This window comes from Sprattus sprattus, assembly GCF_963457725.1.
Source record: "Sprattus sprattus genome assembly, chromosome: 6".
NCBI classification, from domain to species: domain Eukaryota; kingdom Metazoa; phylum Chordata; class Actinopteri; order Clupeiformes; family Clupeidae; genus Sprattus; species Sprattus sprattus.
This window is the reverse complement of record NC_137925.1, coordinates 105,104-121,019: the sequence shown is the minus strand read 5'-3', so window position 1 is coordinate 121,019 and position 15,916 is coordinate 105,104. Positions and strand designations below refer to the sequence as shown.

The 15,916-nt window shown below is 42.2% G+C and overlaps 2 protein-coding genes across 2 annotated transcripts; both read right to left on the bottom strand.

Annotated features, from left to right (window-relative positions):
* Window positions 1–509: 509 nt before the first annotated feature.
* On the bottom strand, window positions 510–5,020 carry arl9 (ADP-ribosylation factor-like 9). The gene is made up of 4 exons (XM_080841264.1): window positions 4,774–5,020; window positions 3,275–3,446; window positions 2,989–3,164; window positions 510–2,021 (listed from the first exon to the last, which is right to left on the bottom strand). The coding sequence occupies exons 1-4, from the start codon at window positions 4,963–4,965 to the stop codon at window positions 1,845–1,847; spliced, it is 717 nt and encodes a 238-aa protein (XP_080697390.1). The 5' UTR covers window positions 4,966–5,020; the 3' UTR covers window positions 510–1,844.
* Window positions 5,021–5,598: 578 nt separating this feature from the next.
* On the bottom strand, window positions 5,599–14,998 carry srp72 (signal recognition particle 72). Its single transcript, XM_080840518.1, has 19 exons — window positions 14,883–14,998; window positions 14,210–14,330; window positions 13,980–14,103; window positions 13,668–13,811; window positions 12,596–12,707; window positions 12,164–12,195; window positions 11,770–11,894; window positions 11,526–11,583; window positions 11,226–11,357; window positions 10,824–10,952; window positions 10,226–10,298; window positions 10,054–10,118; window positions 9,837–9,932; window positions 9,433–9,536; window positions 9,255–9,332; window positions 8,925–9,062; window positions 8,045–8,082; window positions 6,898–7,057; window positions 5,599–6,437 (listed from the first exon to the last, which is right to left on the bottom strand). The coding sequence occupies exons 1-19, from the start codon at window positions 14,992–14,994 to the stop codon at window positions 6,266–6,268; spliced, it is 2,013 nt and encodes a 670-aa protein (XP_080696644.1). The 5' UTR covers window positions 14,995–14,998; the 3' UTR covers window positions 5,599–6,265.
* Window positions 14,999–15,916: the final 918 nt, after the last annotated feature.

Genomic DNA, 15,916 nt, shown 5'->3' with positions numbered 1-15,916 from the left:
ATTGTGCTACTTTTCATTTATATTGTATATGCACAGAACAATTTAATATGCAAACATTCTGTGACTAAATATTGTAGAAAGTATAAAGCCGTACCTGCCTCTCCAAACCTTATAACCACAAGGCTGTGTGGTCAATGGAATACCGGACAGAGACTATGTAACAATAGATTTCCTAGCGTCGCCAGGGCACCCAGCGTCCATGGCAACACATCACATGGCTTGTCTACTTTAGAACAGCAGACTGAAACCAGAGTCTGAGGGCTATTCAAGGTGACATAGTGCTCTTCACCATATGACTTCCGACGCAGGAAGTCTTGAGCAATGTGATACCTCTAACTAAGAAGAGATATAGCTCTTATGTTGCTGGAAGCATTTCAGACACATAAATATTTTGGACATGCAAAATGAATAGACAAGGAGGTCCTCAGGAGTGCCGTCAGATGCAGAGAAACTACCAATGTACTGAAAGTGCAGAGATGTTATGAAATAAAATGTGACTGGAGTTCAGCAAAACTAAACATTTTGTTTATTTATAAACACAACAATATAATGTACCACAAATACCAACAACAGAACCCTCCACACAACATTCAGAATGTTATATAGTTCTGGTTTAAAAATTAAAAAAATACCTTATCTTTAGGGAAAGGATACAAAACTGTATTTTCTGTATTTTACATTTTTTCAATGTATGAATTTTTTTAACTTTGGATGACAGAGTAGTGCACAGTGGAGATGAAGCTGTTCATTTAAGCAATATAACTCCATCAACCAATGCAACATAGACACAACCAATACAGAGTCTCATCCAAACAACAACAACAGAGCGAAGCAACATTGTCCAATGTTTGTGTAAACAGACATTGATTGAAGGTGAGCGCTTTGGCATGTTTAGCTTAGAATGCTTTTTTCTTAGGTAGAATTTTTCCAAAGAATTATCTGAAGTAGAGTATTACAGTGTCATAAAGACCTCACTGAGTAAGTTCACTATGACATACTTAATATTGTACATGTCCCTTTTAAATACCAAATGTACACACATACAATATTTCCCTTAACAGTACAAACCAAGCAGTTACAAAATATGAATAATAATGATCATAAAGTGTTTGTCATAATGTACCTGTATGGCCAAATTGCAAAACAAATATCCCTCCATGGACCACAGTAGGTAACAGTAACCAATATGAAAGCTTTGAAACGGAAGACATACTGCTTTCCCTTGAATGCAACACCAGCCTTGCTATGACACGTTGGCACGTGGTACCACTTCCCTTTTTAACTATTTCATGTTTTGCCACCTTTGGCATTCAGAAAAAAAACATTCTCTTGTTTGTATGAGGATATGGTAAAACGAAAGGTTCATTGAGTGACCAAGCAAACCCTTTGACGGTTTGAAAATTGTAGGACTGTGGCATCGTTTGGTCGACAGTACACGCCCACTCAAAGCGATGGAAGCGGGTTGCGTCGCTGTCATGGATTCGCACCCTAAGGGATTACTGTCTATGATATGAAGGATAGATGCCTCATCACTAAGGGATTACTGTTTATGATATGAAGGAAAGACGCCTCATCCCAGAGTGAGTCGCTGAACTCACAGTTTTGGTCATCCTGCGACTGGGCAACATTAAAGTCAAACTGAATCATTTTTACTTTTTATAACAAACTATTATCCTGTTGTGCGGCGCAACTCTACAACTCCAAACAAAATCCAAACGACCAAAACTAAATTCCGAAACAATGTCAAACTGCTTCGTCACCATTATCTGATTGCCAGGTAACACACCTATAGCCTAACTCCCTGTTAAATGTAGGCTTGTGGGCTGCTTACATGACTGCCAAATTTAGTCGTCAGGTGCCAACATCTGAATGACCAAGTCTCGGGCGTCCTGAACACCGGAGCTCAGCGGCTCGCCCTTCTTCACAGACGTGCCGATGAGGAAGAGTTTCCGCTCTTCACCCACGGCTGCCAGATCCAGGGCTTCATGGAGGTCAGTGATGCTGCAGGCGCCAGCCAGATCCTGTGGGTACATTTCAAAAGCACTTTAGCACCTGTTAAGTCATTAGCTTGTGATGTACCCTGACATATGACCTCATCAGTGTCCAAAAGGACCAAAGGGCTAAGTCAGTCCGCTAACGTGACTGAATATTCCATTTTTTTTTTTGTCTATTTTTCTGACACAGCCTTAATATTGGGATATACTCATGTTCAGTTTAGCTCATGTAGGTATGTTTTTCTGTTTAGTATGTGTATTTATGTTTAGTATCTATATTGTATATTTATTGTTTATCTAGTAGGTCTACTACCCTGTCTCTTCATATGTTTATCTTATGTTCAGTACTTATTGTTAAGTTATGTTATGTTATGTTATATCATGTTGGAGTACTTATATGTTTTTATGTTTATATGTTATGTTATGTCTTGTTAGGTTATGGTATTGTGGTATGGTGTCCTGTCCTAAGCATTTCAGTGCCCAGTCCAACTCTGTTGTTCTGTGTATCTGACAATAAAAGACTTGACTTGACTTGACCTGATATACCTAGTTTGTTTGTGGCCTGACCAAACTGACATAACTAAATTCAATCTAAAAATGAAATATCACTGCTATGATAATCCCATTAAATGTTTACTCCCAGAGAAGTCTAGAATTGCACTAGAAAATATGGAACAGATAAACCTCGGGAGTTATTTGAAGAATGTTCTCACAGTGATAGTAACCAACATAACTGGCTTTTCTCTGTGCATTCCTGGATGAGAGTTAAGGTCGGGGTGCTAATCCATTATAAGGCAGGATGCGGGAGGAAAATATACTACTTAGTGTGGTAAGCAGCTATTGTGCAAACCTTGTCTGGCTGTGCATAGGACACAAACTTTAATGGGTGTGCTTTTTGAGCAAATATACCAAACTAAATGGCAGATTCCAATGTTGCAAAAGTGTTCTTGTCTAAAGGACAGGAAAGCTCAACATGAACTGCAAACTCACTCACCTGTTTGTTGGCCAGCACCATTAAGGGCAGAAGGGGGTTTGTGGAGAGCATCTTGTGCAGGTGCTCTTTGGCGAGGGGAAAGCGGGCCTTGTCCGTGGAGTCCACCACATAGATCATCACCAGGGCCTTGGACAGGTACATCTTCCAGTAGGCTCGCAGGTTCTCAGTGCCCCCAACTTCACCAAAGAGAAATGTAATAAATATGTCTTAATACTGCTGCATTTGCATTCATGATTTGAGCTGATCATTTCGAAAACCGTTTCTGCAACAAATCAGTTGTACTTACTCTCTAAAAATTCTATCTGAAGGTCCTCTTTATTGATCGAGACGGCGTTGAAGCCCTCCGTTGGGGTCACATCCTGTTCCAAAGACCCGGTGGCGAAGCAGTGAAGCACACTCGTCTTCCCAGCTCCCTCCAGTCCGAGCACGAGCACCCAAGTACCCTTTGGCTTGGCTGGCTGTGTGTGTGTGTGTGTGTGTGAATTAAAAAACAAACAAAGGGTTAGTTGTAAATAACTGAGGAACAGAAGGCAAAAAATGTGATTCCACAGTCATGGGGTTGTGAAGTTTGAAGGAGGCGGAAGAGTCATCTGTGGTCAAGTGGTTCAGGGTCATAGTTAGTGTTGCTGCTATGTTTTGCTGAACTGAAAAGTATACTAGAACAAGGGCATAGAAGGACATCCACCTGCTGAGAAACCAATGCAAACCTACAAGACTGACATGCAACCAATGCTATCGAGAATCACAGAAAAGAGGGAAACAATAGATTTAGCATTATTACACTTAATTTAAGCATAGCTTGATATTTTGAACCCAAGATTCAAGATATCACACAGATAGGAGTGTGTTATAGCTTATAACATCATGGCAGTGATCTGGTGATGCCACTGGTCATACGAAGTGGGCTTTGCAGTCCAAGACCCTAGCTCCCACCAGAAAACTGTGAGTTGCAAACGGAGTATTCCTAAGGCAACTACAGAAAATTCTTATATAGATTTGTGTAAGATGACAAATGTACATTTATTTCAGGGCACCTTTACGACGTGCATTATCGGAGGTGTGGCTTGTTCGCCTGGAAAACTGAATGGGGTTCCCCCCATTTTCTGGGACACATAATGTAATGGGCATCCATGGCCGATCACAAGCCACGGCGTATGTCCCAGGATATATACATAACCTTTTATGGAGCTCTTCAGTAGGCCGCTTTTTAATAGAATGAGTGGCTTATTCAACTGATGCACTTCAGTAGACCTACAATAAAGTAACCGGTGAAACTATGTTTCCGTAAAATTGAGATGTCTTCCACCCCCAAAGTAAAGGAACAAATTATCTTTTGCCATGCTACTAATACACACCATCAATTAAGAAACAAATACCAAACGTAATGCAAAGTAGCCTAGATAGTCAGAGACACGCTACAGTCGCAGTTAGAACGCTTTGAAACCGATGGAAGTAGAGGCGACGGTAACTTTGAAACGATGTTGCTCTGCGTCTCATTGTTACTTGCGTGCAGGCTACAATGCTACAACTTGATTTGGCTTCAAAGATTGCATTTATATATATTTCACATATGCTATGGAAACTTCAACACTGACATTGCTGCTAGGGGAGAACTGTTGCTGGCGGCGTGAATCCATAAACATAAACGTTAACGTTACTTTATTCCGTGCTGCTCTTGACGCTCACATAACCAATGGCAACCACGAAAACATCAATTGCGATGACAAGTATATCACAAGGGAGGGGAGTGCTTAAATTGAGAAATAACAGAAAAATGAAGCCAACCTCTGATAGTACTGGTGCCTGCACCGTTATATCTGACTTTACGTCTTGTATTTTCTCTTGCTTCGGAGGGGATTCATCTTTTTTATCTGGCTTCTTTTTTCCTGTAGACAACAAATTCCAAATGATATACACCAGTCCACCAGTGAGAGTCAAAGCTGCGCCCACCATCCCGACTTCCCTCAAACCAGCCATACTCGACGATGTAATGCGTCCTAAAAGCTATAAAACGCTTTGCATCGTGCTACTTCCCAGGCTTAAGTTTGGAACTAAACTGAGCTGAACTGATCCACAGGTGGATTACGGTAAAGAGACCGCATTTCCGGCCTAAATAAATACATACAGGAAGTGGACCACTTTTGGGAAGTAGTGAACCAACATTGGGTCTGAAAAACTACAGGAAATCTTGATTGTTGACCTTGATCCTGCCCTCACTGACAGTAACCTAAAGACAGATTGGTACACACACAAGGTAGGTTACCAGCAGGTGACTAATCCTGCACCAGGGTTTCAGTGATATGGAAAAGCAACAGTCCCAATCTTCGGATGCATTTCTGGAATGGCAGAATACAGCGAGCAGCACATTTATGATCACATTAATGACAATAATGTCGTCACGAATTAGTGACGATAACCTCTTAATTCTTCAACCCATCAAGAATAAACTGGGTGACTTGTTATGTGGACCGTCCTGTAGTTCCATGTTTATGCCACTGAGGGGCGCCTTCCACCTCCCTTCTCTAAATACACCCTTCCAAACCATGAGAGAGAATGACCTCTTATTCACTTAAACGCAAAATACAAAAATGACAAATCACAACAAAGGAAGTCCGTCGTGCAATAAAGGAACCAACTTTATTAAGACACTGGTCCATTTTGTAGCTTTCTGTGGTTCCTATTACAAAATGGAAAAGTTCATCTACTGAATAAATTGTTCAGAAATTATATTTAAGCTGAGCTCTACCTGGGGGTTTAAAAATAAATATACTCTTGACGTTTGCATTAACAGCCTGAATTCTTGTTTTTTTTGGTTGACAATACCTTACAGTAATGTTTAGATTTAAAGGCAGCCAAGCAATGAAACAAATATGATGGTCTGACAGTTTCTCTCCTGCAAATCAGTTTTAGTGGAAGATAAACAGGAACGAAGACAAATCATTTATATCCCATTCATGATCAGTATGCAGTTTACAGATATCTTGACAAAGCCCGTCAATGCAAATGACAAACTGAATAACAGCTTTTTCTATCCAATGATACAATTTCAACTGAGATTGATGGGCCTTTCACACACTATGTGCACATCAGCTTGTATAAGAACCAATAAAACAACGCAGCATGGATGGTTTTAAAAAAAAAAGAACGAAATCCAGAAATAACAAAAAAAGTCAGTCAAGATGAGTTTCCAGGGTCCATCATGGCTAATTTCAGCTCCAAGATCCTCCACCCCTCCGTTGTTCTCCTCTAAGATCCTCCACCCCTCCGTTGTTCTCCTCTACCATCCCCCCTTTCCGCTCTTCTTCTTCTTCTGCGGCTGCTTCTTGCGGGTGGAGGGGGCAGGTTTCTGCTGGCGTGGGGGCACCATGTTGCTGGCGGGCGCGCTGGCAGCCGAGCTGGAGCCTGGCCTTGGGGACGTGGGGGGACTGCTGGCTGTCTTGCTGGCATCCCTGGCACAAACAGAGGGAGCGGGAGTGTTTAAATGCAACCCTGTGCTCAGCTTTGTCTATGCAGTTGATGAACTACTGCCTGCACTCGAGATTCCGCTTTCCAGCCTTACAACATAAATATCTGCCCAAGATACCGGCTACAGCTCATCAGTGAGACGGCTCAGACAGAATGCTCCCTCTGACTGGCAGGAGTGTTCACAAATAGCTCAACATTTCTGTTTATTTCTAAAGTGAAGTGAAGTATGCTATTTGTGTTCCTCTGTGTGCATGTGTGCCATCTTTTTATTCCACATTATGGTGTTAATCAGGTGAGTTTTGCTTATCTTATGGTCAATTGATTTCGCAAACAATCTCTTACAACATTTGCTGTAGTAAATCAACATACGTTTTAAATTATGCTTTTAGCGTGCTTCATATTACCCCTCCCTTTGAGGGGGGTGGGCAGGGTTTGTTCACTCACAGTTCGGCAGAGGCTCCAGACGTGGCGCCCTGTGTTCCCTTCCCGACCTGCTCCTTCTTCTTTCCCTTCTTCCTGCCGCGGTAGTAGGAGCGCTCCCTCATGGGCAGCCAGCGCTCGGGGTCAGGGGTCGCCTTGGGGTCGCAGTTCTTGGGCAGTTTACCTGAGTGGGGCAAAAGAAAGAAGGTTAGCAGAGAGAGGAAGGGTTAGGGTTAGGGTTAACCCTAGCAGAGAGAGGAAGGTAACTATGGTCAGCAAAAAGAACCTGTACCACAACTGAGTATTTTTCTATTGTGTAGAACTGTCTTTTGGTCACCTCTACAAATAAAACTGGCAGCTACTGAGTCAATAATACCATTGTTATTAATCTGTTGGCAAAAGCATAATCCTTGCTAATTTACCAGCTTCAGATAGTACCACAGCTGGCTTACTTTTTGAAAGGGCTGCCTGGCGATTAACTCTGAGTAATTAGCTTGACTCATTACTCTGAGTAATTGGCTATGGGTTAGGGTTAGGGGGTGAACAGGCCAAATAGACATCTTGCTGGACATAATGAACCTTCTCTGGATGTTATTTTGTCATTGACGCTGTCCAAGTCAGATCCCGTATTGGTTTATGGCAAATGCCATGTATTTAGGTTTGTTGGGTTTCATTGGTGACTATGATATTTAAAATCACCAGCAACCATTTCATTTGAGACTATTGTCATTGTTTATGGCTGTTAATACCAATTTAGTTTTCTATCTTACACAGAATTTTACAAGTTTACCATTTCATTTTAAACTATGAATTAATTCTGCGATCACACAATTCATCTCATGCCATACCTTTACTTATTTAATATCTAGTTTAATTATGCATAGTGCACAGTAATGTTACAAATAAATAACAGTATAATTTAATAGTCAGATAAAATGTTCTTAGTGATCTTACGAAATGTGGAGATTGATCAACCATATGAAGTTGACAGTGTTAGATGTACTACTCTAATGCATTCTTCTGTCCTATAAAGTTCAGACACACTTAAACCTTCCAGCCAGGTGTTTTCCACCTTCAGCAACATGTCAGCTAACTCTACACCACAAAATGAGATGGCTTAGAAAGCACAGCCTTAACTACATTAACGTCACAAAGAAAGTAACACACATACCCTTCTTTTTCTTGCTCTTCTTTTTCAAATCCCCTTGACTAAAAGAGGAAGACAGAGACAGTGGCATTATTACAGTCACATATGTAAAAAAATACGTGTGAAAACAGTGGCGAGCATACTGATACTCTTCCTACCACTACATCATCTTCATCATCATCACCATGGTAATATACAGTGGAGAGCATACTGATACTCTTCCTACCACTACATCATCATCATCACCATGGTAATATACAGTGGAGAGCATACTGATACTCTTCCTACCACTACATCATCTTCATCATCATCACCATGGTAATATACAGTGGAGAGCATACTGATACTCTTCCTACCACTACATCATCATCATCACCATGGTAATATACAGTGGAGAGCATACTGATACTCTTCCTACCACTACATCATCATCATCATCACCATGGTAATATACAGTGGAGAGCATACTGATACTCTTCCTACCACTACATCATCATCATCATCATCACCATGGTAATGTACAGTGGCGAGCATACTGATACTCTTCCTACCACTACATCATCATCATCATCATCACTATGGTAATGTACAGTGAAGAGCATACAGATGCACATACAGATGCAGATGCATGTACAGTGGAATATAAATGGCATGTGTGTGTGTGTGTGTGTGTGTGTGTGTGTGTGTGTGTGTGGAGTGAATCCCTCCTGCCACTCACCCTTGCTCTTTAGGCAGGTTAGGGTTAGGGTTAGGGCATGTGTGTGTGTGTGTGTGTGTGTGTGTGTGGAGTGAATCCCTCCTACCACTCACCCTTGCTCTTTAGGCAGGTTAGGGTTAGGGCATGTGTGTGTGTGTGTGTGTGTGTGTGTGTGTGTGTGTGGAGTGAATCCCTCCTGCCACTCACCCTTGCTCTTTAGGCAGATTCTCACCCACCACTTTGGCTGCCTTCTTCCTGACGTACGTGGCTCCATGGGAGTTCTCCAGCGCGTCCACATCCACGTTGAAGGACATGGTGTCTGGAGAGGGCAGGTGTTTGCTTAGGCTGGAGGGAACACAGCTAAGGAAAGACTACCTATTGTCATGTTCCAGACCAGAGCACTTCAAGGTTAGTTCTGTGCATTGGGACCCAACAACAGGGCCTTAGAGTTGCAGTCGGTGTTCAGCTGAATGTGGAGAAATAACATGCAACACCCTATTGAGATGCACAAGTCCAAAGTGAGTACTGGAAGGATACGACTTTGCCTTTTCCTGATCCACTAAAGAGTATGCAGAGATCAGTTGGGCCAGCGTGTGGACGTCGTTGGTGTTTTGCCTGCAGACGAGACGTGCATTTATTTATTTATTTCAATCACAGGAGATGTCTTCAAAACGTACACGTTAGATTATGAGGTTAGTAGTGAAGGAGCACTCACTTCCACAGCTGCTCCAGATCGCTGATGGCCTCCTTCTTACGGCCGTACTTCAGCTTGAAGTTCGCAGCTTCTCTGACCAGGGACAGATGGGAAGCCTGTCCAGGCTGGGGGTGATTATGAGGGGGGGGGGGGGGGGGGGGGTGGAGAAAAAGCCAAACTGAAGTTAGAACAAAGCTACTAAACACTCTCTCTCCCGCAACAACTTCCAACAAGGTTGGAGAGAGCATCAGGCCATCGCTACACACTGTATGGTGGGTGACAGTTAAGATGAACGCTATATTAATGCTAGAAGCCTTTGTAGAATTCTTGATGCACAACAGTGCAATATTTCTTTATTCTATTGAAGTGAGCATAGACACCGGGAAATTCACAGGAGAAAGAGAGAAATCAAATAAAAAGAATACCTGTTCTGATTGGTAATACTGAATGGATTGGCTGAAAACATCAATAGCACTGTCAATATCCTCTTCATGAGAATACATCGTGACCAGGGCAGAGACCTGGAGGACACAAAAAAGCAACAAGACTTACATGTGCACTCCATGCATTCTAAATATTATGATAGCTTTTCCAAGCAACATGTGACTTTATGTCTACAAAAGAATGTGGTTTTCGACTGACCATTCCTGGTTTGTGCTTAAATTCTTCTATAGACCTCAAGATGTCACAGGCTTTTGTAACGTGACCTGAAGGAGGAAACAAGACACACACATTTACAAAAGGAACAAATTTGAAGAAATAGAACACAAACACTTTTCAGAGACACACCATTGAATAAGACGCTACACATCACCTTGAGTCAAGAAGAGTTGTGCCATGGTCAATTTAATTCCAGAAGCACTTTCAGGGTGCTGGTCTGAAAATCGCTGCAGAGGATGAAATCAAAATGATTAGCATTTTATATTTAAATTGTGTTTAATTACACACAAACAAACGAGAGGAAGAGTGAGCAGCCGCGACACCGTCACCGATCGTACCTGCAGCATCTCTGTGGCCTTTGAGATGGTTTGAGGCAGAGAGCTCTGTCTTCAGTGTGTGTGTGTGTGTGTGTGTGTGTGTGTGTGGGTGAGTCGTACCTGCAGCATCTCTGTGGCCTTTGAGATGGTTTGAGGCAGAGAGCTCTGTCTTCAGTGTGTGTGTGTGTGTGTGTGGGTGTGTGTGTCGTACCTGCAGCATCTCTGTGGCCTTTGAGATGGTTTGAGGCAGAGAGCTCTGTCTTCAGTGTGTGTGTGTGTGTGTGTGTGTGTGTGTGTGTGTGTGTGTGTCGTACCTGCAGCATCTCTGTGGCCTTTGAGATGGTTTGAGGCAGAGAGCTCTGTCTTCAGTGTGTGTGTGTGTGTGTGTGTGTGTGTGTGTGTGTGTGTGTGTGTGTGTGTGTGTGTGTGTCGTACCTGCAGCATCTCTGTGGCCTTTGAGTGCTGCTTCTCTCGGCACAGCTGGGCCACCTGGATTAGAACCGGTCTGGGATGGCCCGGGTTCTGGGACTGCAAGCTGGATGACAACTTCCGGCACTGATCAGCCTGTTGGGAACAGAACACACGCCTCAGCAACCTCAGCAATGTTCCAAAGCCTGCTAATTCAGCTAAGCTACTCCAAGGCGGCACAAGGGTGCAGGTATAGCATCCTGTGCTGTTCCCATAGATACCAGGTATAGCATCCTGTGCTGTTCCATGTCCCATAGATACCAGCTATAGCATCCTGTGCTGTTCCCATAGATACCAGGTATAGCATCCTGTGCTGTTCCATGTCCCATAGATACCAGCTATAGCATCCTGTGCTGTTCCCATAGATACCTGATTGGTGTACATGGCCAAGAGGGCTTTGTTGAAGTCGATAGCCTGAAGCTGCTTCCTGGCCAGCTTGTACTCCACACCGTCAGCATTCGTCAGTTTCACCTTCTTCTTGGAGTCAAACACGTTTTGGTCCTGCACAGAACAGAGAGCACACCATTAGCCAAGCTATCAGCATCTCTCCTCTTTATTTCAATAATAATAATAACAATAAAACTTTATTTATATAGCACCTTTCATGCAAAAGAATGCAGCTCAAAGTGTTGGAGTATAATGGAAATCTGCATGAATAACATAACTAACCTTGTTAATGGTGATAATATTGTTGGCTGTCACAGCCAAGAGTCCCACATCAGATGGCCTAAAAACAGACGAAAAAATAAGAATAAAATTAAAATTTGTAAAAAATAAAGTTAAAATGTGGAGACTGGGTTCACATAGGCCCAAAATGACACTAATGAATGTTTGAATTCTGAATCATCATAGGTCTCTCTACTCCACCTTTACTCGAGGGTGGCAGTGCAATGCCTCACACTCAGATGCTTACTTCAGTTTGATAACTTGGTTGTAGAGTTGGAGAGCATCCTCTGTCCTGCCCTGCAGCTGCATGATATAGGCCATCTGGGAGTGGATGATGGCCAACTCTGACTCAATCTCTTCCTCAGTCACGTCCTAACAAGCACAAAGTGAAAGAACACACACACACACACACACACACACACACACACACACACACACACACACACACACACACACACACACACACACACACACACACACACACACACACACACACACACACACCTTATAATGAGGAAATCGATCCAAAATGCAGGAACCCATTGAGGAATACACAGATATGATTTAGTCATTTGGGAAAGGTCTGTGTTGGAAATGTACTGCATGCATGCGAAGTAAAGTGACAAGCAAGAGAAACTTACTGAATCCTCAGCTAGAGACCCCCGACAAAGATCTGTTAGGGAGGAAACAGCACACTGAATAGCTACTCACAGTGGAACAAGTCCTATAAGCCATTTGACTGATTCCAGGACGACCCTTAGTCCTTTTCTCATACGAAACCCGTTAATGTGTAAAAGACTGCATATAATTCAAATAAAATGTGGGTTTAAAAAGTCAAGCCTGGCCTCTATTCCCACCACCACATAGAAAAGCCCATCACAATCAATCACATATAGTCTGCTTTCTATAAACCCTTCACTATGACACTATATTCAGATGATAAATTGCAGCAGCAATTTGCTTATATATTATGACTATTCCTATGTCTTGCTGAGTCATTTCCTATCGGTTGCAAGATGGGAAGACGCCATCAACAGATCTCTTGAAACTCAATACTGTCGGAGCACTCTTACCCTCAGCTTGACGGAGCTTGTTTATGGCTTCTGTGAGCTGGCCTTGACCAATCAGGGTGCAGGCAGCATTGTAGCACAGCTCGTATGTGGATTCGGGCAAGCCCAAGTCTTCCTGCAGGAACAAGGCATAGCAGCATCACAGCACAGTCCCACAATGCAAGCACTATTAAACTAAAACCATGCAATCAAATGTGTCAGGCTTAGGTGGGAAATCAGCTATGTGTACAGTACTGTGTGTTCTGCATGCTTCATAAAATATGTATAGTTCACAACAATGACAAAATCAAATCAATTAAAAAAACACAAAAAGATTCATGATTTGTATTTAATTACAACATTGACATAAACATGCTCCTCAGAAGTTAAAGCCCCAATATGCAACAATTATACTTCAGGATTAGGGTTAGGATAAGCAGTTTAACCTTAAAATAACAGCTTAAAAAAAAATGGGGCGCTACAATGACTTTTAATATGGAGAATCGTGTCTGCGCCATTGCGATAGCAGGTCCATAGGCATATAACTGCGTTCTGTAGTTTTGCCTGCCGCAGCCCGCCGACCTGACTTGTTTACTTTCTGCCGATCTAGTAAGTAGCTTATTTGCCGTCTTGCTTTGACTTATGTTGCACTTGCTTGATGTTTGACAGTGTAAGGACAGTCGTCCCCCTTATGTGCCGTGGTTCTGCTTAAGGTTTCTTCCTGCCTAACAGGGAGTTTTTCCTTGCCCCTGTTGCCGTTGTGCATGCACTAAGGGGGTTTAGGCTCTGGGCTCTGTTAAGCGCCTAGAGGCAATTGTATTGTTATGGCGTTATACAAATAAAATTGAATTTAATTGAATCATTGAGTAACTAGTTTGTCATAATGTCAAAGTCAGCACATTTCAAGAGATTTCGTTAGTTTTAGCTGCTAGCATACCTTTAGCGAATAGCTATTGCTCTGTTGTGCTGCTTTAAGGTCTACTGCACCGCAGAAAACACTGAACTGCCTTGAGTCCTACAAAGATGACTTCATGGTACATGTTCTACGAAAGGTCTTCAGTCATCAGAGGCCGGAGGCCAGCACCCCTGGACTCACCGGAGCAACCTTCTCCCAGGTGCTCTGTGCTGCCACCACAGCAGAGAGGTTGGTCTTCCTCTCCTCCTCATACTCGTCCACCGAGTTCCTGATTAGGTCATTGTACACCTCTTGGCATTCATCGTAGCGCTCCAACCGGTACAGCTGAAGCAGACGGGGACAGAAGCACAAACACACTCAGGGACCTGACACAGCAGTTCCTATAAGTAGAATATCCAATGTCCATCGTATTAATCACCACAGAAGACTGTCTCAATGATGCAAGTTAACAATTAAGCCAAACTCAATAATCAGATAGAAGTCCGCGTTTACCACTTGGCCGTAGAGTTCTTTCAGCTTGTTGGACTGTTCCGCAGCGCTCTCAATGGTTTTCAAGGCACTCTCTACTCTGTTCAGGCGATACTCACAGTATGCCTTTTCAAATACTATTGCATCACTAAGGAGAAGACAAAGTAGCCATGTGACAAAGTGTTATCATCACTGTTTGTTGATAGAACAAAAAAACACATCAAATTCACTGAAATTTGCAGTGTGGTACCTACCTGGGAAGAGTCTTGGTATGAGTGTTTATGACATTCAAGGCTTCCTTGAAACCGCCATTCTGAATGAGGCAAACTATTTTACAATGCAAGGCTGTCACGTCATCTTTCACTTCGTTAAGTACTGTTGGAGAAAACCACAAGTTGTTTAATAGAGATTGGGCTTTCAATTTAAAAACTGCCATAAGTGTATTGGACTTCCTTCATACAGACTACATTTAAAGCCACTGGCATAAGACGTTCCAACTCTGGTAAGTCATGTTAGCCTGACTCTAAAACACAAGCAAAATAGGTAAGCTAAATGCCCACTAGGACACGTAATCATTCACTAATGGAGCACTGTATCTTTACAGCCTTGCTGTAGGATACACCAAAACGGACATAGATTGTGACATTCGTAGCTTGCTCCACCGACATATTAAGAGAAACACTCAAACCTACCAAGTCGCCGAAAACATTAACACAGAAAACCTACAGCCACCTCAAAAGGTAGCCAGCTGGCTGGATAGCTCAGTTAGCTACAACTAGCTGCTAGAAACTTAGCATGCAGCAACTGAGAGGCATTGTAGCTACTATTACTGAGCTAGCAAGACATCCTGTTAAAGCTGATTTCTCCATCCCGCAAACACTAAAGGAAGCAGCAAAACGAAAACAGAACACTAAACAAACTATTTACTTTTGTTGACAGCTTTGAGGGCTCTTGTAAAGTCGCCGCTTTGACCACATCGATTCACTTCGGTCCATAGCGACGCAACCGTCCCAGTGCCACTCGCCATCTTTGGCAGCATGAATTTCGGGCCTTTGTGACACTGGAAGTGATAAGACAACCTGGTATTGAAACCCCGGATATTTCCCACCCAAATAAAAGTCTTTTTGTCTATACGTGGTTCATTTAAAAGTTAAAAAGAAAATAGATACCCGTCAAGTCAGAGACAAGATAATAACTACAAATAATAATAAAAAATCGGGAACACAAGATCAAATTTAAAGATAGTAAAATAAAAATACTTAAATACATTTAAAAATATGGATATCTCCAAAATCTAAAACGTCAGTAGTAAAAGTATATCTGACATTAATATCCTGACAAATATAATTTTTTTTTTTTTTTTTAAATCAGTATTGCTCCTCCTGACATCTGTAGGCTACTCTCTTTTTCCTCTTCTCTCTACATGTCTTTTTCTCCGTTTTCTTCAGTTGTCTGTAGCAGCGTTACAGCGCCATCAATAAACCTGGCAGATATAGTACAGTGTTTTCAGCCGCTCCAGCGTTTGTGTACGCAGACATTTCTTGACAACGCCGTGATTACGAGATTTTAAAAAGTACAGTTTCTGAAAAAGACTGGATTAATTGTTATAATAAATTAATTCTAAAACTAATTGTTCAAATCCTTGATTGTGATTGGCTAAAAGCCGTTGTAAAATCGCTTAAACTCTGCTTCGCGTTCTGCCTAACAAATCCCCTTACCTGTTCTAAAATCAGCGCAAACCACGGCCTCTTGGGGCCTATTGCTTAACTATACCACATAATCACTTGCTTGCTAAGAGACTGTCGCTACAGGCTTGTGTTGAAATTACTTAAGAGAAATGAATGAACACGATTGTATTCTATATTCATGTGTGGTTTTCATGGCCTGAGGTTAAATAATCTTTACACCATGGATCTGACTTGTAATATATTGATAAGTCGTCAGCAACGCTGGTTTGGTAA